General features: G+C 46.2%; 1 protein-coding gene across 5 annotated transcripts; it reads left to right on the top strand.

Moving 5' to 3' along the window:
* The first annotated feature begins 867 nt into the window (after nucleotides 1-867).
* PABPC1 (poly(A) binding protein cytoplasmic 1) lies at nucleotides 868-13,466 on the top strand. Of its 5 annotated transcripts, none has more exons than XM_040972655.1 (16): nucleotides 869-1,280; nucleotides 1,550-1,611; nucleotides 4,524-4,717; nucleotides 4,841-4,956; nucleotides 6,438-6,577; nucleotides 7,997-8,091; nucleotides 8,348-8,485; nucleotides 8,676-8,771; nucleotides 9,505-9,777; nucleotides 10,017-10,107; nucleotides 10,560-10,670; nucleotides 10,755-10,909; nucleotides 11,299-11,383; nucleotides 11,826-11,956; nucleotides 12,456-12,549; nucleotides 13,018-13,466. In XM_040972655.1, the coding sequence occupies exons 2-15, from the start codon at nucleotides 1,554-1,556 to the stop codon at nucleotides 12,546-12,548; spliced, it is 1,776 nt and encodes a 591-aa protein (XP_040828589.1). In that variant the 5' UTR covers nucleotides 869-1,280; nucleotides 1,550-1,553; the 3' UTR covers nucleotide 12,549; nucleotides 13,018-13,466. The 5 variants fall into 5 exon arrangements, with proteins under 5 accessions (XP_040828585.1, XP_040828589.1, XP_040828586.1 ...); XM_040972654.1 differs by having other exon boundaries at nucleotides 898-1,299; nucleotides 1,382-1,611; nucleotides 4,524-4,621; XM_040972651.1 differs by having other exon boundaries at nucleotides 868-1,611.
* Nucleotides 13,467-13,717: the final 251 nt, after the last annotated feature.

Genomic DNA, 13,717 nt, shown 5'->3' with positions numbered 1-13,717 from the left:
GGCCCCTCCCCCACCCCCGCTGGGACCCCTGCGGTGGGGGCGGGCGACGCGGGCCCGGCTCCCCGAGCGGTTGGAGGGGAAGGGGGTCCCCGAGCCCGCGGCCGGTAGCGAGAGGTGCGGGGGGGAAGCGAGCGAGCGCCGCGGCGGCCGTTGAGGACTGCAGCTCCCGGCAGGCACCGCTTCTTCGCGGCCGACGCGCGTGGCGGCGGCGCTGCCCGCTGGGACTCGTAGTGCGGTCCGGGTAGGAGGAAAAAAAAAAAAAACCCAGGAGGAGCCGCCCTCCCCCCCCCAGCACCTACCAGCCCGGCCCTGCTCCTTCCGTGCACGTTTCGGACCCTGCGGGGCTGGCGGGGCCGGCGCCCGGCCTCACTCGTGCTTGACGCCCCGACTCCCAACCCCATTGGGCGGTCCACCGGGGCGGGGACGGGGGCGGGGGGCGACCACGGCGGGAAAAGGCTCCGGAGGCCGCGCACGTGGGGGGTGGTGGGCGCTGAGGGAACCCGGAAGCGCCGCGCCCCGCCCACCGCTGCGGGGACGGGTTAACGCTCCTCGGGGTGGAGGTGGGGGGCGGGCCGGGGGCCGGGGACCGCAGACCCCCAGCCACTCGGCCGAGCCGGCCCTCCCTTTCCCCCCTGCGCAGGGGCCCCTGCGCCCCGAGGCTCCGCCCCTTCGCCGCGAGGTCCCGCCTCCCTGCCTCGGCGCGTGCGCAGAGGCCCCGCCTCTCCGCCCCGACTCCCTTCCTCTCTTCCTCCTTGTCTCCGCCTCCTCCGGCGGCTGACGCTCGCGTAGGGCCACTGGCGTCAGACGGCGCGGGGCGGGGCGAAGGCGACGCGGGGGTATAAATAGAGGGTGCAGGAGGCGGTGCTTCCCCTTCTCCCCGGCGGTTAGTGCTGAGAGTGCGGAGTGTGTGCTCCGGCTTCGGAACACACATTTATTATTAAAAAAAAAATCCAAAAAAAATCTCAAAAAATCTTTGAAAAACCCAAAAAAAATTTTTTTTTCTTTTTTTTAACGAAAAAAAAAATCCGCGTCTCCTCCCCCGCCGGAGACTTTTATTTTTTTTTTTCCTTTTATAAAAATAACCCGGTGAAGCAGCCGAGACCGACCCGCCCGCCCGCGGCCCCGCAAGCAGCTCTACGAAGGAACCCAGAGACCGAGGCCTTCCCTTCCTCCTTTCCTCTCCGCCCGCAGCCCGGAACCGACACCGCCAACCCTCGCACCCAACCGGCCAGCCCCGCACGCCAGCCGGCAGCGGATCGACCCGGTTCAGCGGCCGTTGAGTAGTTTTTTTCGATTCCGGTTGAATCTTGTCCCTCTGCTCTCTCCCCCTCCCTCCCCCAGCGGCCCCCCAAAAGCCCTCGCTCTCCTCCCGCCGGGAAAGGTCGCGGCCTGTGGGCCCCGCGGGCAGCCGTGCCGACATGAACCCCAGCGCGCCCAGCTACCCGATGGCCTCGCTCTACGTCGGGGACCTCCACCCCGACGTGACCGAGGCGATGCTGTACGAGAAGTTCAGCCCGGCCGGGCCCATCCTGTCCATCCGGGTCTGCAGGGACATGATCACCCGGCGCTCGTTGGGCTACGCGTATGTCAACTTCCAGCAGCCGGCGGACGGTGAGAGGGCCGGGCCCCGCGGGCGGGCGGCCATGAGGCGCGGGCGGGCGGGCTAGGCCCGGCGGGCGGCGCGGGCGTCGGGGCGGGAGGCATGTCACCGGCGGCCCGTCCCCGGGGGCGGGCGAGGGGACCCCGCACCCCCGGCCTGGGCGCCCCGGGAGCCGCACGCTCCCCTCCCCCCACGCCGCCGCCGCGTGCCCGGCCACTTCCTCCTCTGCTGCCGACCATTTTCTCGTCGGCCTCAGCGGGCTGCTCAAACTTTGGGGGTGAGGATGTCGCCGGGAGGGTGGCTGAGGTGGGCGCTCGCACCCGCAGGCCGCAGGATTTGGGGGTGTCGAGCACCCCGCCCCACCCCCAGCTCCACACGCACCAGGTCGTAGGTGGAGGCGCTCCCGGCTGCCGGCGCCCCAGCCAGCCCCGGGGAGGAAGTGCAATTCGGTGCTCGGGGAAAAAAAATACCACGTGTTGAACCCTGTAACCTCCCAGGCCTGGCCCGCTCCCGCTGCCGGCCTCACCGGCTAAGGGAGCCGCCGGGCCCTAGTCTGAAGTGGATTTGGAGAGCAGGGGTGGTGGTCCTCGCCCGAGCACATGCCAGGGGGAGCCCGCTGGGCCCGGGCGTCCGCACCTGCAGGTGGCCTGCAAACGTGCTTTTGGGGCTGTTTTCCCTTGGAGGCAGCCTCCCCGTGGTAGGGTGATAGGAGGAGCGGGATGGAAGGCGACCCCTTTTACGGGCGGGTCTTGGCAACCTAGGCCGTTTTCATCGAGTTTGACCTTCTGGAGTGTCATAGTGCCCCGAGTCATTTGCTATTTTTTTTTTTCCTCTTAGATAGCTTCTGTGAGTTTTGAGGGCTTTTTCACCAATTTTGGTGGTGTTAGAATTAATCTGTTCCTGTCCTTCAGGCAAGATGAGATTTCTCTTGTAAAACTGGTTTAGAATATCCACGAGTGTGGGAGGACAACATCCCCAAGTTGGATGGAGCTTGAAAGCCGTAGGCAGCCGGGCAGTGCCCACTACGCTTGGGCTCTGCTTGTTCCAGAGCAGGTCACAGATTTGGAGATGATCGGGGACTGATGGGTTGCCAGCATTTTCACGTCTGGGTCAGTTGACTAGCCCCCCAGCTTCTCTGGATTCTATTATCCAGGGTGCAGAAGCGGGAGGAATTCGTTTTAGTAGAAAAGGGCATCTACTCTGATTTCTTTAAGGTCAACAGCAGAACTTGGGTCAGTGATGGGGTTTGTCACATAGCAGAGTTGGTGGGTGGCCGTGATTTCAGGTGAGCAGAGTGCCGCTCGTGGGGACCCCCTCCGAGAGTCAGTAGTTCCCAGATGTCACTGGGTGACAGCCCCCTACGCTGGCTGTAACTTTGGAGCAAGTCATCACAATCTAGAGTTGACAGAGAAAACTGTAGAGGTAAAATGGAACTTAAAAATGTTAGTCCTTCTGAAGTTAGTGTTTTTAAATCCAGAAGAGCGATTTAGTTTCTTGAGACTTAAAGTTGAACTTGTGGTTACCATGGTTACAATATACTGTAATATCAGTCTACACCAGTAGACTAGTACAGTAACTACACAGAAGGGAGCATTTTTTTTTAGTTTTTCTATATAGTTTGCCTTTCCAAATAGATTTTTTTTTTTTTTACCTGCCACACATTGGCGGACTTGTAGAATAGTTTCTGAAAGTGTGACCAGTAGCAGGAAGGGGTGACTCATTGAAAAGAAGCTCAAGCAAAGTCAGCTTAAAAAAAAAAAGCTATGGGTGCTGAGTAGGCGTGGCCAGTTGATAACAAGCTGACAGCTGTTTATCACTACATTCTAGAAACTGGAACTCACATTTTTAAAAAGGGAATTTGTCCTGTCAATAACAACTTTACAGTTACAGTGGGATGGGATTTATATATTGTTTTCAGGATTCCCATCCGACTCTTGTATTTAGGACTTTTTACTTGGGGATATGTCTTTCTACTTAGAAGCTCCACTTTATTACTAGTCATGAAAACTAAAGTGATTTAATTTATGAAATAGTTTTTTGTATCAAGACTTAAAAAGTTACTTGTGAATATTCCAGAACTGCTCAAAAGTTCTGCAATCACCCAGAATGTTAAGTATGTTCAACTTGACAATTTTGAAGGCATTCTTAAACCTTACGCTAGCCTTGTTTGTTTGTTTTAAGATTTATTTATTTTTATTGGAAAGATACACAGAGGGGAGGAGAGACAGAGGAAGATCTTCCATCCGATGATTGACTCCCCAAGCAGCCGCAACAGCCGTAGCTGTGCCAATCTGAAGCAAGGAGCCTCTTCTGAGTCTCCCATGTGGGTGCAGGGTCTCAAGACTTTGGGCCATCCTCCACTACTTTCCCAGGCTGCAAGCGGCAATGCCTGTATTAGAACCTGCGCCCATATGGGATCCCACTGCATGCAAGGCGAGGACTTTAGACACTAGGCCACCGCACCGTACCCACGGTGTTTTTTTCCATAGTAATAGGTAGTTGGGCCGCGAAGTCACTTGCTTACCCTCCAGTGATAAAGGAGAACTTGAAATGCTGAAGTCACAATAATGTTTAGTCGCCAAATCTTTTCTATTGCTCCTTAAACAGATGGTATTTGAAGAATCTTGGTCTTATGTTTATCACATATAAAGATACTTGTAAGTTTAATGACAGTTACAGGACTAGGTTGCTTCAGAAAAGCGTGGGTTAGCAATATGTCATCTTTTAATAATGTGGAAACCTTGAAGTTTGTGGCATTTGTCTTTTGGCAGTAGAGTCTAAATCAAGGCTGATGTGACAGGACCAGCCCTCTTGAGCTTGATGTTCAGCCTTGCCCCCAAGTCCCCACTCTTCCACGTAGTTTACGTTATCTGACTTGGCCAGTGAGGTTGGAAGTCACATTCTGTACCTGTCCCTCCCACAGCGGAGCGAGCTTTGGACACCATGAATTTTGATGTGATAAAGGGCAAGCCAGTACGTATCATGTGGTCTCAGCGTGATCCATCGCTTCGCAAAAGTGGAGTAGGCAACATATTCATCAAAAACTTGGACAAATCCATTGATAACAAAGCATTGTATGACACATTCTCCGCTTTTGGTAACATCCTTTCATGTAAGGTAAGCAAAAACAAGACATTTTGCTCTCTGTTGGTAAAGGGTATTGTCTCTCCTCAGATACCTAGGTTAAATGGCTGTTCCCCCTGAACCCTGGAAAGATAATGAAATCTGTTTTTTTCCTAGGTGGTCTGTGATGAAAATGGTTCTAAGGGCTATGGATTTGTTCATTTCGAGACACAGGAGGCTGCTGAAAGGGCTATTGAGAAAATGAACGGAATGCTTCTGAATGACCGCAAAGTGTGAGTGTGATCCTGCCTTTATGGAAATCTACTCGTTTACAAATATTTCTGTACTTTTAGTAGACAGTAAACAGGGACATAAAGTAAATGCATTAATGAAAACCAAGAATCTTAAATTTAATGTTAGTAATTACTGGAGTGGTAACTCAATTGGTTTGCGTTGTAGTAGAGGGTACGGATGGTAAGGTGTTTGTGTTTGCACACTGACTGTTAAGGTGAGTGGCTACCCTGCACGGGCAGGGTCTGAATCCAGAGCGCATGCTGCATTGCCCTTCTGCTGCAGTGTGTGTGGGGTGGCGGGAGCAGAGCGATGAAGATCCTACAACGGAAGTTTTCCTGGTTCTTTCCTGAAATCCATTGGTTTTCAAGCATTGCAAGCTTTGTTGGAGATTTGTAAAACATCTAAGGCTGCTCTGGCTATGGTCTGTTAAAGCATTTTAAGATTTGTCAGAGAAATGACCAGAATTTTTTTTAGTTTCAGTGCCAGTGGGTTTCTTTCACCCAGGGCACTGCAGCTGTGAGGTCTCCCTGAGGTGAGCTGAGTGCTCTTCCCACAGCCCCTCTGATTCCATGGTTAGGAAAAGCCTTTGGGATACATGGAAAGAAAATGGGGAAGTCCTGAGACCTCAGGCTTGAGTGGTGTTTACAAAGATCAGTTCCTAGAGATGGTTCGCCTCCTGAAGTGAGAAGCAGTCACCAAGTGTGTTGCAGGTCAGACACCTGCAATCAGAAGTTGCAAACTTTAGGGAATTTCAGGTTTTTGAATTAGGGGTTCTCATCCAGAAAAGTTTGTACATACAACCAAGAATCCAAAACTCTGGTATTTCTGGTCCCCAGCATCTCTGTCTACACCAGCAAATTAAATGCTTGCCAGTGATGCCTTAGAAAAATTTAAAAAGGCTTCACACCGAAGAGATCCATGAAGTGACTAATAATTAAAAATGTGCTAGAAGCCTTTGGAAGAGTGGTTGGACTGTTTGTATGGATGTTTGTATTGCCTATCTAAGAACAAAGCTTGTTGAGATTGATAATGTGGAGTGTGTCTGGCATATTTTCATGGGGATAAAGAAATACATCCATTAGTGAGTATTCTTGAAGAGGTAGAAAGCAAAGAACGATAGTAGGTCTTGAATTGAGTGAGATTTGGAGGTAGACTTAACTCCTTTTAAAGAGTTTTAAGATAATGCTCTAGAGTTAACACCAAGCTGTTGTCAGAACCTCAGAAAATTTTACTGAATGGAATTAAAAGATAAGTGCATTTTAATACAGAAAAAATTTGAAATTGTGTAGATTTGGAGAAAGTTCCATTGCTGTGATTATAGCTCAGAGGCTTATTTATGGTGTTTGTTTTCGTATCTTCAGTTAAGGTCCTATTTTTGTTTTGTAGTAAGCATTTTACTACAGATTTCTGTAAATTTATCTGGCAGAAAATCTCACCTTTATTGCAGAATATGACCTGTTGTCCTTACATATTTTAATAGATTTGTTGGGCGATTTAAATCTCGTAAAGAACGAGAAGCAGAGCTCGGAGCCAGGGCGAAGGAGTTCACCAATGTTTACATCAAGAATTTTGGGGAAGACATGGATGATGAGCGCCTTAAGGATCTCTTTGGCAAGTTTGGTAATGTGTCTGCATATTTTATATTCTCTTTCTGCCTTGCAAATATGCTAATAAAACATTTCTGAGTAACTGTTAAATGTTTAATTTTGACCAATACTTTATTATAGGAAAAGACTAAGTGAGATGTCTATGGTACTTGAAGTGTTTGGCAGTTACTTGACTTAACCTGTTGCCTGTTAAACCAAAGTAGCACATAAACAGCGTTTTACCCAATTTAGATTAAAGGTTACTAGTAGGTTTGTGTGACTAATTAGAGCAGGTTATATAAGGAATTGCTTTTAAGATGCTAGATTTACACATGGAGATCCTAACTCATCCAAAGCATGCTTTGGGCACAGCCACTTGAGGGTGGTATGCAGTCTGCTTCCAGGAGAGTCGAGCCAGTCACTGCAAGTTGTGTTGTATTTGAGCATTGCTGTTTTTCGTATGTGAAGACAAAATCCCAGTGGGACAGTCATACATTCTTAGAATCTAGGACGTTAAAATATTTTCTTGGATTTAAACATGCCATTAAACTTAAAATTAATCACGTATAAACCAGCCTTGCTTTGAGGAGTGGTTGAAACAATAAGCAATATAAATGTGTGTGTGTGTGCGTGCTCACATAGTAAATAAGGAAAGAGGCAGTATTTTTTGCACAAAGATAAAGCATGTAAGATAGAAAATGAGTAACAAGATTCACATCTTCCTTCAGGTTGTCTTTAGCTCTTACTGTTTGGCTTTTTTCACTTTGAAGGTATTTTTTAGGGTGTGTGTTGCTAACCACTTTTTTGCGTAGTGCCATATTGGCCATGAAGTATGTATTTATGTCAGATGTTGACTTTGTTTTGCAAAGCAGAGATTAGAAGAAACAGTCTGTGCCCATTCATCTTCTAAATTCTTTTTAATGAAATGAGGTTAACATTTCACCCTGAGGTTCATGTGTATGTACTAACCACCTATATTCCATTTTGAGTTCCTTTTTTTGCTTATAGGGTCTGAGGTGTCTGTCTTAAGAAACATACTGCCTGCTTTGGGTGACAGACTGTGTAACACACGGCCTCCACACCCGTACTGAAAAGCAGGGAGGTCTGAGCTTAGGAAATTGTATCTCCAACAGCAAGAAAATCAAATTGTTGGCTAAGAAAAGCACTGTTCAGCTAAGAGTAAAAACATCCCATCCTTAACGCTGTATAAAATAAAATATGTTCTTATATGGACGGAAGAATCTTTAATGAAATAGAAATATTTATCTAATGCAAATAAAGGGCCTTTTGAAAATAGCAAATGCCTGGTGCCTTAGAGGGATCAATTTCTGCAACCTTGGGACCATTTTTTTTTTATCAAAGTCTCTTGATGGTTTTGCTTTTGCATGTTGAAAGTTGTCACGTAAATGTATGGTGTATGTTTGAATTTAAAAACAAAACCTTGGTTTTTCAGGACCTGCCTTAAGTGTGAAAGTAATGACCGATGAAAGTGGGAAATCCAAGGGGTTTGGATTTGTGAGCTTTGAAAGGCATGAAGATGCACAGAAGGTAAGGCTGAAGCACAGTACTTCCTGGTGTGTGGTCTCTGAGGGGTCTTTTGAATTGTGCTAGTGTTGGAATGGATGTGTGTGCTAATGACTGACTTTATGCGTTAGTTTTGAAACTCTGGGATGTGTGTTGTCCCAAAACCTTGACACTGGAGATGAGCCTGTAATTTTTACAGTTTAATGTAACAGGTTTTTTCTTACTGTTGAAGATGTTACAAGTTACTAATGAATATATTTTTGTGTGTAATTTTTGCAAGGCTGTCGATGAGATGAATGGAAAGGAGCTCAATGGAAAACAAATATATGTTGGCCGAGCTCAGAAAAAAGTGGAACGCCAGACGGAACTTAAGCGCAAGTTTGAACAGATGAAGCAAGACAGGATCACCAGATACCAGGTTCAGTTTTAATTGAGTAACAGAATAAGACTGAGATGAGGAAACGTGTTTACATTCATTTAAGTTACTGCCAGGTGGCTGGAGGGCTTGAGGGGAAAGAGAAGAAACATGGGATGCAATGAGTATGTGTTTAGATGCAACAGTGGCTTCTTAAGTGCTCAGTCTATAGGTGTTTTTTTCTTCTTGTTAGGGTGTTAACCTTTATGTGAAAAACCTTGATGATGGTATTGACGATGAACGGCTCCGAAAAGAGTTTTCTCCATTTGGTACAATCACCAGTGCTAAGGTAAAGACACATGACACGCTGGCATGTGGCGGGAAACTGCACGTGCATCCGTATGTCTCACGGGCGTTTTAAGTGTGTAGTCAGTTTTCTTCCAGATCAGTCAAATCTTTGGTTTTCCTAGTAATCAAAGTTTTACTTTGTTAGATTTAAAACTGCAGCCCAGTTTACCAGTGGAGCTGCTGTGATGGTGAGAAGATGTTTTTAAATGAAATAGAATACAGGTAAAAATGCAAATAGTGTGTTTTCCGTGGGTGCTTCTCTTACCTTCTCATTTTCTCCTTTATTGCCTTTTTTTTTTTAAATGTTGGAAAGGCAGATTTTTTGTTTTGTTTTGAGATTTATTTTGAAAAGGAGAGGTTCTGTCCTCCATCCACTGGTTCACTTCCCAAATGGCTATTGTCGCCAGAACTGAGCCAATTCAAAGCCTGGAGCTTCTAGGTCTCCCACATGAATGCAGGGTCCCAGAGAGCTAGATGGGACGTAAACCAGCCTGGACACAAACCGGCGCCGTCGGGAGTGCACTGCAAGGCATCCTTTTATTTCTTGCTTGCCTAATGTAAGAGGCAGTGTGTAGTTTTTTAGTAAGTGATAATTGTGAACTCCAGTTCATGACACAAGATAATCAGCATTAACTGGGTCTGGTGTTGGATTCAGTAAAGTAATATTGATAATGCTCTGCTTTTTCTGTGTCATCGTGTCACTCCATTAATGTTAATTTTTCTTCTCTTCATAGGTTATGATGGAGGGTGGTCGCAGCAAAGGGTTTGGTTTTGTATGTTTCTCCTCCCCGGAAGAAGCCACTAAAGCAGTTACAGAGATGAATGGTAGGATTGTTGCCACCAAGCCTTTGTATGTAGCTTTAGCTCAGCGCAAAGAGGAGCGCCAGGCTCACCTTACTAACCAGTATATGCAGAGAATGGCAAGTGTGCGAGCCGTGCCCAACCCAGTGATCAACCCTTACCAGCCAGCACCTCCTTCAGGTTACTTCATGGCAGCTATCCCACAGGTAAGTTTGTGGAGGCAGCAGGGACTTCCTGAGAGTGTGTTCTGGTGTGTTTTTGTGGACAACCCACTTCCCTCAAATAAGCCATAAGATGAAAACACTTGGAGACATGCTATGTAATGGAGTTGGGAGCGTGCTTAGGTGCCTGCGGGCTTGGTGGGGGTTTTAAGAGCATGTTAGACTATTTACAGTATTTGCCTTTTCCTAAGCATGATGCGTGCTGTCTGGCTTCCTTTCTACAGACTCAGAACCGTGCTGCATACTATCCTCCTAGCCAAATTGCTCAACTAAGACCAAGTCCTCGCTGGACTGCTCAGGGTGCCAGACCTCATCGTAAGTCTTTTGTTTTGCTTTTCATTAAGTTAGGGTTTGGATTAAACATACGAAACACTAATAAATAGTTTCGCTTTGATCATTAATGCTTTCCATAATCATTTTATGAATGTGCTTTTTTGGGGGATTCTATCTGGCATTAAAAAGCACCCAAAATGCTTCAATGTTCCTATCTTAGGAGTATCTACTGGCTTGGCTTTTTTCCATTATGAAGATTTGGGGAATATTCATTGTTTCTAGTCACACGAGTTAAGTTCTGGTAGTTGAGCCATGTCCCTTGGAACTTGGGGTGGGGGGCTGTATTATAGAATCCTAGGAATTTGAGTGTATTCCTAAGTACGTTTTCATCCACTGATGCTCTCCTAATAAGTGAATATGATAACTGTGAAGCTAGTTTTGAAAACTGGATGTCAGTTGTCTGAGTTACTGTATGTTTATATCTTTAAACGTAGCATTCCAAAATATGCCCGGTGCTATCCGCCCAGCCGCTCCTAGACCACCATTTAGTACCATGAGACCAGCTTCTTCACAGGTTCCACGAGTCATGTCCACACAGCGTGTTGGTGAGTCTTAGCCCTTCCTGTAACAGTTGGTCTCCAGTTTGAAAGAGCAGGATGCAGACAAACAGATGTGTTTTTCTTCTGCAGCTAACACATCAACACAGACGATGGGCCCACGTCCTGCAGCTGCTGCTGCTGCGGCCACTCCTGCTGTCCGCACTGTTCCACAGTACAAATACGCTGCAGGTGTTCGCAATCCTCAACAACACCTGAATGCACAGCCCCAGGTGACCATGCAGCAGGTGTGTGTGCTTGGCCATTTCTTGATTAAAATTAAAGCGCAAAGGCAGCTGTGGTTGACGAGGTTTCATCCTGCTAATTGCTGGTAGCATGCAGAAATGTCTTAAACTAGAAGTAGACACAGTGGTCTACTTCCTGGGTTAACATTGGGGGAAGTTGAGAAGAGTTGGAAGCTTAGTTGGCACTTGGGATTGAGCTGACTTTGTTCTGACACTGGGACCAAAGCCATGGAAACAGCATGAGAAAGAAAGCTGGATAAAGTGAAAATCTCCCAAATGGTATTGGTAGGTTCCTTGGTATTTGTGTCTTGCCACTTCAGTGGCTGTCTGATGACTGATTGCTGTTGCATCTGGTACTTTAAGCTTAAAAAATGTTTCTGCTTTCTGTTCAGCCTGCTGTTCATGTACAAGGTCAGGAACCCTTGACTGCTTCCATGTTGGCATCTGCTCCCCCTCAAGAGCAAAAGCAAATGTTGGGTAAGTGCCTGTGACCTGCCTCAGCAGGACAAGTCCTTTATGCTGAGCAGTGATCCGGTAGTGGGATCGGGCTGAAGTGGCTTGGTTAGAGAGGCATAATCTGTCTCTACATACTTAGAACTCTGGGAAGCTAAAGGAACACACTGAGTTAGCTTGGGCCCCACTCCATTTTTGGAAAGGGGGCATCATAATCAAATTAGCTTTTGACTCTGAGCACAGATTGACCACCTAATGATTATTAAATGTGGCTGTTCAGTTGATAGTAAATACTTGCTCCATATGTTAGCTGTGTTCTGCCCATGAAAACTGTAAGTGAAGGGTTACATTTTTGTACATACTTGGTTTAGCTAAGTGTTAAGCTTTCTTATAACCTGTAGAATGTTAAGTGCTGTGTTACTTTGTCTTTGTTTGAATGGTGGCCTTTGCATGTGCTTCCTCCTAGGTGAACGGCTGTTCCCTCTTATTCAAGCCATGCACCCTACTCTTGCTGGTAAAATCACTGGCATGTTGTTGGAGATTGACAATTCAGAGCTTCTTCACATGCTGGAGTCTCCAGAGTCTCTCCGTTCTAAAGTAATTTCAGTTTATCACTTGCCTGGTTGCCTCTTTGTTATGCATTTATCAGCATTTTTTTTCTACAGAATGTTTACCCAGTACTTTCTGTAAGCCATGCATAGTCCTTAGAGCTTTGTAAGTGCTAGTTGTCAATACGTGACCTGTGCTGCTCATTAGTTCCCCTTTGGTGTAGCTAGGGAAACTGCATCATGGCAAGGCTGAGAACACCTAAAGGGGCTCAAGCGAGTGCGGACTCTGTGCCTCAAGCCCAATCAGCACCCCTTCTCTGATGGAGAAGGGAGCAATGCATACTACTGGTCGACCTTAATGGAAAGTTCAGGGGATTCTTGCCAGAAGGGCAGAGGTGTAACTGGAATGTTGGGGTTTTCTTTGGGTTGTACCCTTTTCCTCACTGATTCCAGGAAGGGAGTTTGTCCTTTGGGGGAGGTGTGTTCCCTAAGCTTTGCAGTGGTTACTTTTGGGTTTCTGAGCCAGTGTCTTGCCTGCCTGCCTTCAGGTTGATGAAGCTGTCGCTGTCCTACAAGCCCACCAAGCTAAAGAGGCTGCCCAGAAAGCCGTGAACAGTGCCACTGGTGTTCCAACTGTTTAGAGTGAGTGCTCCCTTCATGGCTTTGTTCTAAACCTGGTTCTCTAAGCTCTTCTAAAAATTTGCTAGAGTGTGGTATGAAGCATGCTTAGGGAAAATTGTGTTTTTTATAAGTATTGTTAATTCTTCAGAAAAGTAGAAATATACAGACTGTGGTGATTTGTATTCAATGCTCTGTCAAGGGTCGGCTTCAGTGCCCCCCTTTGCACCTTTGTTATGGACAGTGGCTTCAGTACTCAGCCGCCCTCTTCCTAAAGGGGCACCCGTGGGTCCTGCTGTCTCTGTTCCAGTAACACTATTTACACATACTAGCAACAGACTGAATATGGCCAAGGGCTCTTTTTTGGCTGGTAAGTGCCAGCACTGGTCTTTTTGGAAAGGTCAACTACAAGAAAATAGGCTAGAGATCTTTTTATCTGTTGGTTCAGTGTTGGTCTTGTTTTTATTTATTTATTTTATTTTTACATTACAGATTGATCAGGGACCACGAAAAGAAACTCGTGCTTCACCGAAGAAAAATATCTAAACATCGAAAAACTTAAATATTATGGAAAAAAAACATTGCAAAATATAAAATAAATAAAAAAAAAGGAAAGGAAACTTTGAACCTTATGTACCGAGCAAATGCCAGGTCTAGCAAGCACAATGCTAGTCCTAGATTACTTATTGATTTAAAAACAACAAAAACCACAAAAAAATAGTAAAATATAAAAACAAAGTAATGTTTTATAGACCCTGGAAAAAAAGAATTTTCAGCAAAGTACAAAAATTTAAAGCATTCCTTTCTTTAATTTTGTAATTCTTTACTGTGGAATAGCTCAGAAGGTCAGCTCTGTTTTAAGGAACAGAACTGATAACTGAGCGAGGAAACGTAATTTGGATTATAAAATTCTTGCTTTAATAAAAATTCCTTAAACAGTGCGTGATTCTTCTTTCTCTTTGTAACATCTGCACTGCGAGTAGTGCGGTGTTTTTTGTTTTTTGGTTTTTTTTTTTATTGTGACTTTAAGGATGTTTTGATTTTACTAAAAAGTGCATACATGATTGTGGGCTTGGATTTGCTTATAAATTCTTAAGCCGGTCTGCATTGCTAGGTCTTACACATTTCAGATCTTCCATTTGCTGGTCTGTTCTCAAATGGCTGAGCTAATGCGAAGCCAGGAGCTAGCTTG

The sequence above is a fragment of the Ochotona curzoniae genome, unplaced genomic scaffold (assembly GCF_017591425.1).
Source record: "Ochotona curzoniae isolate NIBS_2020 unplaced genomic scaffold, NIBS_Ocur_1.0 contig_2318, whole genome shotgun sequence".
Taxonomy (NCBI): domain Eukaryota; kingdom Metazoa; phylum Chordata; class Mammalia; order Lagomorpha; family Ochotonidae; genus Ochotona; species Ochotona curzoniae.
This window is presented reverse-complemented; position numbering and strand designations above follow the sequence as displayed.

Bases quoted from the DNA above. Each gene is read 5' to 3' on its own strand.
- PABPC1 (XM_040972651.1), top strand. From the start codon at position 1,419: ATGAACCCCAGCGCGCCCAGCTACCCGATGGCCTCGCTCTACGTCGGG. The intron at 8,486-8,675 runs GTTCAGTTTTAA...TCTTCTTGTTAG, and splicing joins ACAGGATCACCAGATACCAG to GGTGTTAACCTTTATGTGAA. The intron at 11,957-12,455 runs GTAATTTCAGTT...GCCTGCCTTCAG, and splicing joins CAGAGTCTCTCCGTTCTAAA to GTTGATGAAGCTGTCGCTGT.